This window comes from Sphaeramia orbicularis, chromosome 7, assembly GCF_902148855.1.
Source record: "Sphaeramia orbicularis chromosome 7, fSphaOr1.1, whole genome shotgun sequence".
Classification (NCBI taxonomy): Eukaryota; Metazoa; Chordata; class Actinopteri; order Kurtiformes; family Apogonidae; genus Sphaeramia; species Sphaeramia orbicularis.
Window position 1 is genome coordinate 30,289,850 of NC_043963.1, and position 12,920 is coordinate 30,302,769.

Consider the following 12,920-nt stretch of genomic DNA (forward strand, 5'->3'; position numbering starts at 1 on the left):
CACTTTGATAAGATCTTGTATGTTGTGACCATGTTCCCTATAAAGCATCAAAAGAATTCCCTGACAGTTCTATCTCAGACATGTCCTGTGTGGTGCTGTTTGGAGCCTGTATAGAAGGGGTAGTCCTTAGAGACAAGTGAGTTTTTGTGCAGTTTATGGGAGTTTTAGCTAAAAAAAAAAAAAAAAAAAAAAAAAAAAAAAATGCGATCTGAGGCATATTCCATCCCCTCTAGATGCATTAATCTTCCCTTTTCTTCACAGGTTTGGTGAAGGCGTCAACGGTAACCTAGTGATTGGTACTTTGGCATGGCCGTCTCCATGGGTCATTGTGTTTGGATCCTTTTTTTCAACCTGTGGTGCAGGTCTGCAGAGTCTGACTGGAGCTCCACGTCTCCTACAGGCCATTTCTAGAGACGGCATCATTCCATTTCTCAGAGTAAGTACAAAGTACATCTGTAGTTAATACAGTATATTACAAACATACTCACCATTCATTACATTCTTATTTGTGCTCATATTACTTGCATATTGTCTCTTTAATGAATCCTCTAAATACAGCATTTTGAACTGCATTTTCTTCTAGTTCCAACCTGGTGTTAGACCTCTGACAGACGTATTAATAAATATATGCAGTATTAGTCCAAGCCACGATGAAACAGACATTTAATTGTAGGATCACATCTAGTTATAAGTAAGATGCAGCGCAAATATGACCATGAGTGAGTAAAATATGGATTTACAAACAGTGACAATAAATAGGGTCAAAAACCCAAGAATTAAAACATCAGAACTGAAATGTTATATAGAACTAAAACACACCATTTTCACTGAACAATGTGTGTTAAATGGAAACAGGTAGTTTTGCAAGTCTAATTTTGTGTGTGAAGTTCAGTTTATTATTAGAGTGATGTGTTCTGAATACACTGATGAAAATATTTATTGAATAACATTCACTAACTTATGTCTATGGATGTTTTTGTTTTGTTTTTTTTTTGTCATTGGTGACCTATATTTTATGATTTATTTTTCTACTTCCACAAGAACATTAACTCTTCCTCCACTAACCTGCTAATTACTGCTTAAAGTGGGGTGTTACCTATAACTAATTCATCAGTTCAATATGTCAGTATTAGAAATTTACTGGCCTAGTTGTTGTAGAATTGAAATTGCTTTATAATAACTAATATTATGCTACTAAAATTAATGCAAAAAAGGATTTAAATAACAGTGAATATACTTCTCTACTGTAAAACCAGATACTTTTTTTAGACTCTTTTGACTGTACCTTATGTATCAGCTCATTAATTCTGTTATAACTGCATCATTGTGCGCTTTTGTTAAGCCCTAAATTTAATTTATTTAGCACAGTCTGTTCGAAAAACGTGCTGTGAAAAGTGATTTGATGTGTTGCTGTAGGTGTTTGGGCATGGCAAAGCGAATGGAGAACCCACCTGGGCCCTTCTCCTCACAGCTAGCATCTGTGAGATTGGTATCATCATCGCCTCCCTGGATTCAGTGGCACCCATCCTCTCCATGTGAGTACACTGTAAAGTACCCACTCCTATGGTGTGATCACAGATGTACAGGCCCACAGTTGATTGGTGAACCATTTCAAGTCTCAGCTGTCTTTGCCCTCTTATTCTCTTTCTCTTGACCTCCTTTTATTTGTCTGTTTCCCTTCAGGTTCTTTTTGATGTGCTACATGTTTGTGAATCTCGCTTGTGCCCTGCAGACTTTACTGAGGACACCAAACTGGAGGCCACGCTTCAAGTTTTATCACTGGTAAACTTATGTACAAATGTGTTTAAGTTTGATTTAGCTGCTGTGTAGAAGAAGAAACGGTAACACTTTACTTGAAGGTCTAGTTTATAATGCATTAAGCGCACATTCATAAGACATTATAATGCATTTATAATGCATTATAAAAGTCATTACAACAGTTTATGATCATGTACAACAACTTATACCAAGGTTAATAAAGGATTATAAGTGTAAGCATAATGTATTATAAATTCAGCTTTCATAATGTTTTGTACCTCCATACCAAAGCAGTGTGGCGGAATTTATTTTTTTAGGTGAGGAACCTATGTTAGGTTTTGTCACTGGTCCCTATACCCATCTATTTTAGGGATTTCATATTCATTAAAAAGAAAAGTGTGTGTTTGAATTAACAAAGATTTAGAGCTGCCACATTATTTTTTATTTGTGTATAAAGCTACATGTAACACTTCTATTCACTATCTCTGTTCTTTTAATGTTTTGTTTTTGCAAAATAAAGAGTTATTAAGAACACTTTGATGTATAATTTTTGACTTACACTTTACTTAGAGCCAGCAGATACTGCTCATACGTCATCATACTTTTGTTATAATATCATCAGTCATCCTGTAACTTATTATTGATGTTTATAAGGCCTTATTCAGTTTCAGAAACTACATGTCAGAGCAGTTCTCTGTGTCTTTATAACAGGCTACAGTTAGGATGGTTATAATATGTTATGTAACCCGGGACTTGAGATTTTTCCTACAAACACTTGTCACTTTGGTATGGATGTATAAAACATTATGAAAGCTGAATTTATAATACATTAGGCCTACACTTATAATACTTTATTAACCTTGGTATAAGTTGTTTTAGACTATCATAAATTGTTGTAATGACTTTTATAATGCATTATAAATGCATTATAATGTCTTATGATTGTGCGCTTAATGCATTATAAACTAGACCTTCAAGTAAAGTCTTACCGAAGAAACTTTATGACTGAAAAACAAAGCCTTATTGTCTTATATTGCAGGTAAAAATGTGCAGATAAATTTGTGAAGAGATAAAAATGGAACCCATAAAGACCCAGTACTACTTTTGTGGGACTTCCCAAATGATTTCTTCTCGATATTTAACCTATCTTAAGTGTTTTATCACCATTTATTGTGATATTATCCTTTTTATTTTTAGTTATAGTTTATATTTATATTATATTATTATTTTATATTATAGTTTTTTCCGTGTAAATCATGTATTTTCTATATTTAATTCACTGATCATGTAGATGTTCATTAAAGCTCAGAGTAAATTCAAAGGCTATTATGTGAGAAACAGAGAAAACTGAAGAAAAAGTGACTTTTTCAGTAAAATCTGTCATTAACTGAACATAAACCAAGTGTCGCCATCCACTGTCAGTAATCCCTCCATGGGTTTCACTGGTGAATCAATATTGTAGAAGATGACGGTGTTTCCACGGTAACTATGGAGCCTCTGAATGTCCAACTGGGCCATATCTAATGACCATGAAAAGATGACAAACTGTATTTTAAATCAATTCCTTACATGTATTGATAGAATTAGTGGATCAACAGGTATTAAACAGTTTAGATCGATCGATGGTCTTGGTTGCCAGTGGCTGTTTGGGTCTTCATGGGTTAACCATAGTTTTTGCACCAGTGTTACATCAGGAAAACTCAGCAGAAGTAAATAAATACAAAGCTGTGATACTGGCATGTTCCGGCCAGTGGTGTGAAGGCAAGAATTCCTAGTTTGATCAATCATGGGATGTCCTGTCCCTGTGCAGGGCTCTGTCGTTCCTGGGGATGAGTCTGTGCCTGTCGCTTATGTTCATCTGCTCCTGGTATTACGCCATCGTCGCCATGGGCATCGCCACCTGCATCTACAAATACATTGAATTCTGTGGGTAAGTAACCATCATGGCAGACTAAGATTTAGACCAGAAGTATCCAGCTGGTCTTAAATCTTCCTTTTGTTATAGGTCTAATATTTAAGAGTCATATGATTTAATAGCCTTTTTATTTTCTGTCCATTTGAATTGCACAGTTTTCACATGAACAAACTTATAAAACAAGTGGTGCCAGGCACAACAAACCCCGCCCCTCACACATATTGTAGCTTATTTTGACATGGATCCAGCTGATGTCATCATGTCTATGTGCGTACTGATATCAGCATATCAATTGCCTCTATATATGTGCCAAGTTTGAAGTAAATTGAAACAAAATTGATGTTATAGATGTGAAATTTTACCCATTATAATTAATGAGAGAAAAAACAAAAATAAAAATTCCTAAAAAATGTGAACTTTGATATGACTTTGGTATGAATTCAGCCAATAGTTTTGCTGCTACAGACATTTGAAATTTGGCCCATTATAAAAAAGGGGAAAAAAAGATTTTATAAATTCCTAAAAAATGTGAACTTTGACCTACTTTTCCTAAAATATACTCAGATCTATTCTGGGTCACTGGCAATCTATAAACCCAATATGGAATGAATTCAATCGATAGTTTTGCTGCTAGAGTGTTAACAAACAAACTGAACCACCATCAATACCTGTTGCCTCCCCTTCAGGGGCGGGATAATAAATGTGACAGACATAAAAAAAAAAATTAAAAAAAAAAAAAAAAAAAGAGAGATTTTTGGGATGATTTGATTCAGAGGCAGATTCAGTTTTCAGTTTTAATGTCCATACTTCCTTTACCCCCATTTCCTGTCTCTGTCTGTTGTCACTGTCAAATAAGAAAAAGGAGATTCATGTAGTAATGCTAATAAACCTCAGTGTAAATATCTAACCACAATAACCATGTTATAAAAATTGATCATCAGTATTTTTCAGACACAGGTGTCTGAAAAATATTTATCATATTAAGTTAATTAGCATTTTGTAAACTGTAATTAAAAATGGATGCAAATTCTATATCATAGCTTCTAATATAACAATCAGTGTTACTCATCATCTGCTTCTCCTGAATCCAAGCAGTTACTTTGAGATAGGAAGTGGGTCATTAGAACTTTGTATTAGTACTATTGTAATAGTACTGAGTTCACATAAAGTAAATCATAGGATGTAAAATAACATCTTCAGATATGATATAGGTCCACAATGTTTTAACCAAATCATGAAAGCTAAATTTTATTGGTTTGCACAACAAACATCCATCCATCTGAAATTTGAAGACAGTTTTGTTTGTCTAGAATAGCATCCAAAGACCTTAATGTTTTATATTAACAGAGCTGAGAAGGAGTGGGGTGATGGGATTCGAGGGATCTCTCTCAGTGCCGCCCGCTTTGCTCTCATGAGGCTGGAGGAAGGACCCCCGCACACCAAGAACTGGAGGTCAGTCTGTTCAGTCTAGTAGGTTAATTGGTTCATCTAAATTATCCATAGGTGTGAATGTGTGAGTATATGTCCAGGTCGTTTTTGAAAATGAGAATCAGTTCTCGACTAACTTACCTGGTTAAATAAAGGTGAAATAAATGTTCAACCGATCTTAGTGGATAGAAGGGTCAGTTCTCCAAAGTTATTCAAAAGTAGTCAACAGCAGTCACAACACTCACTACAGAAAAAACACATCTGATGTGCAATATGTTTTAAAAGGATCAGTGCAATAATAGGATTTATGCTTGTGTATGAATGATGGGATTTTGGTTGTTTTTGTTTTTGTTTTTTTACCTATTTATTTTAGCTCCTTTTAACTGGATGTTCATAGTAGGTTTTATATATGATGTACAGATCGGATGGCACTTTTAAATTTCATTGTACTTATTACATTGACAATAAATAGATTAGATTAGATTAGATTAGATTAGATTAGATTAGATTAGATTAGATTAGATTAGACAGTATTATATTCAAGCCATGCAGATACTGGTTTTAAGATCACATCTCTTCTGATGTAAATGAAACTAATTTAACTAGATTTTTATTTTTAACAAAACATGATAAAGTAACTGAAGCTCATCTCAATCTCTCTTGAAATAAGTCTCTCTGTTGTCACTTTGCTTCATGTCAGACCTCAGATCCTGGTTCTGGTGAGTATGGACGCTGAGCAGAACGTAGAGCAGCCGCGTCTGCTGTCTCTGACCAATCAGCTGAAAGCAGGGAAAGGTTTGACCATCGTTGGCACCTCTGTTCATGGAACCTTCCTTGATAATTACAATGAGTCCCAGAAGGCAGATCAGGTCAGTCCTGTTGGTTTTTCTCTGTAACTTCTTCAGACTCAGCAATGGATTTTGTCCTCTGTAGGGGACAAGAGTTCCACAGCTTTACTATACTTTACAATTTTTTAATGTTAAAAAAAAAAAAAAAAAAAAAGCCAAGACTTTTACTTTCCTGGGTCTCAGGAGGGTAATGCACACTTGAAAACAGTGTGTGAGCAACCTGAACCTTTGCCTTTTGTTTGTGTGTGCAGTCTTTACGTAAGCTGATGGAGACAGAGAAGGTGAAAGGCTTCTCACAGGTGGTCATCTCCTCCAATCTGAGAGATGGGACCTCCCACCTTATCCAGGTAGGAGGTCTGGGAGGTCTGAAACACAACACAGTGATGGTCAGCTGGCCCCGAAACTGGAAACAGCCAGAGTACCACCAGCAGTTTAGAAACTTTATCGGTAAGTCGTCAACTACTGATAAAGAGGACACATATGACTGACATCTTTTTATTTTATTTTATTTTATTTTTTATTTTTATTTATTTATTTATTTATTTATTTATTTATTTATTTATGTATTTATTTATTTATTTATTTATTTATTTATTTATTTATTTGGTTCTTGGTTTTTTTGTTTTAATGACGTTTGAGTAAATATATTTTGAATGTATACTCTAATCCAGGGGTGTCAAACTCCAGTCCTCAAGGACTGGTAATTCTCCATGTTTTAGATGTTTCCCTCTTCCAACACACCTGGTTCAATTAATGATCAGCTCATCATCAAGCTCTGCAGAAGCCTGATAATGATTAAATGGCTTCCAGGTGTGATGGAAGAGGGTAAAAATCTAAAACATGCAGGATACCGGCCCTCAAGGATTGGAGTTTGACACCCCTGCTCTAACCAATAACACAGTTTCAAAATTTTTTACACAGTAAATATAGTCCTCTGGACAACCTAGAGTTTTTAGAATAGAATAGAATAGAATAGAATAGAATAGAATAGAATAGAATAGAATAGAATAGAATAGAATAGGCTTTATTGTCATTATACCAGTTGTGCAATGAAATTGCAGGTGTTCTCTGCCAGCAACAGTTCACTTACATCTAAGTAACAACACAATAAGACACAGGCATGTATTAGAAAAATATAAGATATAAAGTAGTGTGCAATCGAAGTATGTGCAAATTAGAGATATACTTTATAAAAGGATAGGATTTAAGAATTTAAAAGTAGTATAAAAATCTGCAAATGTAACAGTGTAAACAAGGTAAGCAGTGCAAATGTAACAGGGTATGGATTCTATGGATTCTATGGATTCTTCTTCACTGTTGACTGTGAAGAGAAACAGCTGAAACAACTATCTCACAGGTTTCTTTATCTCAATGTAATAGTAAAAGAGTTTCTCCTTTCATTCTGCAGAGATAGTAAGGGAGACGACCATCGCCAGTCTGGCTTTATTGGTTCCTAAGAACATCTCTAGCTACCCATCAAATGGAGAGCGATTTACTGAAGGTCATATAGATGTGTGGTGGATTGTCCATGATGGAGGCATGCTGATGCTCCTGCCCTTCCTGCTGCGACAGCATAAGGTGAGATGAAACCGTTTTTTATGACATTATGAGATGGAATCTGTCTCCATTTCTGCAAAATCTATATTAATGAAAGATAAAGGAAAACATGAGACATTTAAAAAATCAAGATGTGTCTGTTGACTTGTCTGATTATTTGTTAATGTTCCTGTTTGTCACACAGGTCTGGAGGAAGTGCAAGATACGCATTTTCACTGTGGCTCAGATGGATGACAATAGCATCCAAATGAAGAAAGACCTCATCACCTTCCTGTATCACCTTCGAATCAGTGCTGAGGTGGAAGTGGTGGAGATGGTGAGAAACATTGCTGACACATAATCTTCACACTCTCATCTGCCAGACAGGAGGGTTTTGTTCACTTTGTTAAGTAAATATTTTATCCATACTATATAACATATTGAAATGTCATTTTCTCTTAAAGCTTGACAGTGACATCTCAGCCTACACATACGAGAAGACACTGATAATGGAGCAGCGTTCACAGATCATCAAACAGATGCATCTGACCAAGAACGAGATGGAGAGAGAGGTAAACCACAGAAAGCCTTATATCAGGGATGTCAAACATACAGCCCGCAGGCCAGAACCAGCCCGTGGGATGAATTTGTGAAGTGCAAAAGTTACACTGAAGACATTAAACATCAAGGGTGTTGAATTCATTTTATTTTAGGGGCCACATACAGCCTAATGGGATCTCAAGTGAAATAATAGCATAATAACCTATAAGTAATGACAAATCCAAATGTATTCTCAGTTTAATGTGAAAAAGTAAAAAAGTGAAACATACATTTACAAACTATCCTTTCATTTAAAAAAAATGTAAATAACCTGAACAAATATGAACAACAATTTAATAACTGTTACTAAATGTTTTGAGCATTTGTAGATCCACTGAGATCTGTGAAATTGTGTTAATAAGCTGAGACATGATATTGTTGAAATTACACTTATTTTTCTTAAGAAATTTCAGGTTGTATTTGGTTGTTCAGGTTATTCACATTTTCATAATGTAGCCTCATTTACTTTTTTAACACTAAAACAAAGACAAAAATGTTGAGTTATTATTCATAGGTTATTATGTTATTATTTTACTGGTCCAGCCTGTTTGAGATCAAATTGGACTGGATGTGGCCCCTAAACTAAAATGCGTTTGACACCCCTGCCTTATATCATATGTTAAATGCAACTCAAAAACATAAGACTACATGATACAGCACCTAATATATCATTTTTAACATCTTTACCCAAACATATCAAGCTGTCATGTCTGTCAATCAGTGCAGGCCACTGATGATTAATTGTGACAGTTTCATTATCACTGTGGCAGGGAATAGGCTGTTGCTGTCTGTGTCTGGACTTGTGTGATGAAAATAAGTCCAGTTTCCAGAGGGAAATTACAGATGGAATGAAACTGATTACTTTTTGTTTTATCATAACAGATCCAGAGCATTACAGATTCATCCCGTGGGTCCATTCGGCGTAAACACCCACCTGCTTTGCGCTCTCAGCACAGCACAGAGGAGGCAGTCACTGTGGCAGAAAAACTGGAAGAAGAGGTAACACCGATGCTTCATGTTTAGGCAAATGAACCCTGATATTGGCAGTACCTCCTTCTCCACTCTCTCCACATCTCATTGACCTCTGTCCTCTTTCTGTGCTCCAGTTCGGTCTCTGGATGTGATCATTTGTGAACATTTATCTTTACCTATACTGACAGGTCTCTGTTCTTTCTTTCACCCAGTCTGTGGCTGTCTCCAACCCAACACAGGTCCAGCTGATCCACAGTAAGATCACCTCCACGCCCACCAGCCCCACGTCCCCTTCTGCACCAGCAGGGGGTGCTGCTGCTTGGACAGACAACAAGGATGCAGCGAAGGGCAGAACCCTGGCACCAGGGACCTCAGAGGCGGGCAAAGACCTCTTCAACATGAAACCGTAAGTGACCTTTTAGCTCAGAGACCACATATGACACTTGACTCAAAAACAAGGACGTGGCTTGGAAGTAAATATTTGTATACACTGACCCCTATGTTCCAGTTTGTGAAGGGAAACTTGCTGTTTTTGGTGCTTACCTTTGAACTTCATTAGCAAATACAGCTTTCTGCTTGAGTATATGTCCTGTGTATCATTCTCAAAATACTGTTTTTGCCCAAACATGCCGCAGGGAGTGGGAAAATTTGTAAGTACTATTTTTTAGTGAGATACAGTGTGAGATATGGAGCTAAAATACTGGTTTACTAATGAGTACATATCATGTGTTTCTTGTTTTAGGAACCAGACAGATGTGAGGCGCATGCACACAGCACTGAGGCTCAATGAGGTCATCACAAAGAAGTCAAAGGAGGCAAAGCTTGTCCTGCTCAACATGCCAGGGCCGCCCAGGAACCGTGTGGGAGATGAAAACTGTATCCTTTGTATTTGTTTTTTGCATTCAGGGTCATTGCATATTAATCCTTTCATGCATGAATTATGAGAACCTTTATCAAGATTTTTTTCTTGAGTGATTTTATTCTTCTTTAGGCATTAAAAAAACAATGCAATTGAACATTTTTTTTATAGAGGTGCAAAAATGTCCACTCAGCTAGACACCATGCGTTTAATTTTTTAAGCAAAGAATCATGTATTTACTGATATACTGTGTAAAAACTGTGAAATAAAAACATTTTAATGCTGCTAATCTGATGTTTTCTCACATTTTAGCTTACTCTACTAATCATTACTCACTTCATGGTGATAATACGCAAAAAAAAGAAAAAAAACAACAACTTTTTGTTGTTAATTACATTCTATTAACAATAACAAGGAATTAATTTACACTCAGACATGTTAGATCAGGTTTATCTAGAACAGCAAAGTTACAATAATGGTATCAAATGCAGTGTATGGGATGATGCATGAGCGCCAAATGTGTCAGCTGATATGAAACTAAAACAACAAAATCCATGAATATACAAGAGAACAGCTGTAGAATAACTGTCCACTGTAATGACCACTATGCTTGAAAGGGTTAAGGAGCATAGCCTACAAATGTAAATACAAAAGATTATAGCCAAGGCTAATTTCCATTTACAGTCCCTTGGCCGGCCAAAGCCACATACAGTATAAAAAATGACAACAGTCAATATAAAGTACAATATATAGGAAGGTCATTTTTTCCCACAGTCATTAGACTATACAACAGATCACAGTATTCCCCCCCTGTATTACATCAATATCAACATCATGGCTAAAAAGCTACTAAAACATACTGCATTTTACTTTCTACTAATGTTTAAGTCCATTTAATATGAGATGGCAAAAAAAAACACAAAGAAAACTTCCATCTGAATATGTTTGAAGTTCAGTTTTACTAAAAGTTACGCAATCCAATATGGCCACCGCCTTATGGCATCACAATATGCAAATTAGATGAATAAATTTACTCCCATCATGAACTTTGACTCATGCCCAATATTTTTTTCATTTATACTATGTCATTATTTCTAACCACTTTCAAGATACAGCTTTTTTAAATCTGGATATCAAAATTTAGGATCTTTCCCAGCTTGATAAATCATGTTTTTATTTCTTTAAAACCTGACATGTCATCGCTGACACACCCTGCACATATGCAGTTTAAATGGCTGTAACTCTTTCACCGTTTTTGCAATTGGAAAAATTCCAAGAGTTTCTGAAACCTGAGACATTGCGCTGTATAGGCTTTATTGGGTCGTTACAGTAATTTCACTCAGGCCTGTACTAGAAGCTGGAGAATAAGCAGAATTATATCATGCAGTAAATTGTAAATGACTGCTAGATTTTGAAAGTTCTAAGTGGTCTGAAAAATGGGAAAACGTACTCACTCACAACACATTTTCTAACCTTTTTATAGTCAAAAGAAAAAAGAAAAAAAAAAGTCCAAACGGACCATTTTAGGGTTAGGGTTTAAAGGGTTAAGACCCTGCAGTGATGATAAGTAAAAACCTTAATCTATGTTTATTTCATCTCTGTATTTAATGATAGTATTGCTTCTTTTTTTTTTTGCACATTTTAGTCACATTAAACATCTACATCTCCTTCACCGATTGCCTCTCAGACATGGAGTTCCTTGAGGTGCTCACTGAAGGCCTCAATCGGGTCCTCCTTGTTCGAGGAGGGGGTCGTGAGGTCATCACCATCTACTCCTGAGGGATGTTTAAAGGAGAACCGTTTGTTTCATGTAGACAGACTCTGCCTTCTCTGCCTTTTCAGAGGGTCATTGCTCCAGGAAAGTGCTCCCTTTCTCCTCCTGTCACCAGATGTTGTAAACTACTCAACCTGTAATCTACTCATCCGGGCCTATATGTGTCTGTTTAGCTTAAAGAGAACTTAGATAATGATTCAGCAGTCACCTTTCTGTCCTCATCCTGTCAGCTGATAGCACACACACGTATTTATGGCTAGCACTGATAGCACAGTTGGAAAAACACTTATTTAGTCCTGATAAATTGAACCAATTGTGATTTTTTTTTTTCTGTTCCTACAAATATGATAAATTGTACAGTACACTTTGTTCATTTTTTTCCTTTTTCTGATTATTTCTGATCTTATTTATATATTTATACCTCCACTTACCTCTATCTTTGTCTGTGATTTTTGTATTTTATCTTTAGTGGTTTAGTTGGAAGCAAACAGGCAGGTATAAAATATGTGTTCAGTGAATTCATGCTCATCCATCCAGACACTGTTAAATAAATCAGATTAAATCAGAAAGCTTTATTGCTGCAGCTGATCCCCTCTAAACACCCGCTGTGAAAACCGATACATTACAGTGGTGTCATTGTTTTATCGCAGGGATTTATCTGCGTGTTTGTTGGTATCACTCTCTTGTCACAATGCAATTAAAAAAAGAAAAAGAAAAGGATTTGACAGTGATTCAGATTAATCTTAAACCCCTATGCCGCAGTACTGAGTTTAACAGAGACCACTTTGTTAAATGCTGCATATTCACCATTTATTTGATAAGTATAACTGCAGAGTCCAGGAGTTACATCACCATGTTTACCAGTGAAACCCAATGAGATACTAAATGCATTTGCTCTGCTAATTAATAACAGCACACTTGGATCTCTTCTGTGTTCATTGTAAAATATTTGAAAAACCTTTGAGATGTAAAATAGATTTGTACAAACTGCAAAGATGAAGAAAAGTTTATATAGCATATAAATACTAAAATGAAAACAGAGAATATGAGAAAGTTTTAATGTGAATTTTAAAGTGTAACAATTTTATTCCAAGAAAATTACTTAAAATGACAACACATCAGTATTAATGTTAAGGTGAATGTAATTATGTTGATCAAAGATTTATTCATGACAGTAAATATCTTAATCACTGATTTTATATTTATTTATATTGTGTAAAAGCCCCTGCA

General features: G+C 35.7%; 1 protein-coding gene across 2 annotated transcripts in view; it reads left to right on the top strand.

Annotated features, from left to right (window-relative positions):
- slc12a5b (solute carrier family 12 member 5b) overlaps positions 1 to 12,628 on the top strand; it is a 63,347-nt gene extending 50,719 nt beyond the window's left edge. The window contains exons 11-26 of one of the 2 annotated variants that reach the window (XM_030138112.1): positions 79 to 136; positions 262 to 436; positions 1,417 to 1,535; positions 1,684 to 1,782; positions 3,569 to 3,688; positions 5,021 to 5,125; positions 5,802 to 5,970; positions 6,201 to 6,396; positions 7,358 to 7,527; positions 7,691 to 7,822; positions 7,950 to 8,057; positions 8,968 to 9,084; positions 9,270 to 9,463; positions 9,693 to 9,707; positions 9,800 to 9,933; positions 11,604 to 12,628. In XM_030138112.1, the coding sequence (XP_029993972.1) occupies positions 79 to 136; positions 262 to 436; positions 1,417 to 1,535; positions 1,684 to 1,782; positions 3,569 to 3,688; positions 5,021 to 5,125; positions 5,802 to 5,970; positions 6,201 to 6,396; positions 7,358 to 7,527; positions 7,691 to 7,822; positions 7,950 to 8,057; positions 8,968 to 9,084; positions 9,270 to 9,463; positions 9,693 to 9,707; positions 9,800 to 9,933; positions 11,604 to 11,695 (2,003 nt within the window). In that variant the 3' untranslated portion in view covers positions 11,696 to 12,628. The remainder of the gene's footprint in view (positions 1 to 78; positions 137 to 261; positions 437 to 1,416; positions 1,536 to 1,683; positions 1,783 to 3,568; positions 3,689 to 5,020; positions 5,126 to 5,801; positions 5,971 to 6,200; positions 6,397 to 7,357; positions 7,528 to 7,690; positions 7,823 to 7,949; positions 8,058 to 8,967; positions 9,085 to 9,269; positions 9,464 to 9,692; positions 9,708 to 9,799; positions 9,934 to 11,603) is intronic. The other variant, XM_030138113.1, reaches the window with a different exon arrangement.
- The last annotated feature ends 292 nt before the right edge of the window (positions 12,629 to 12,920 follow it).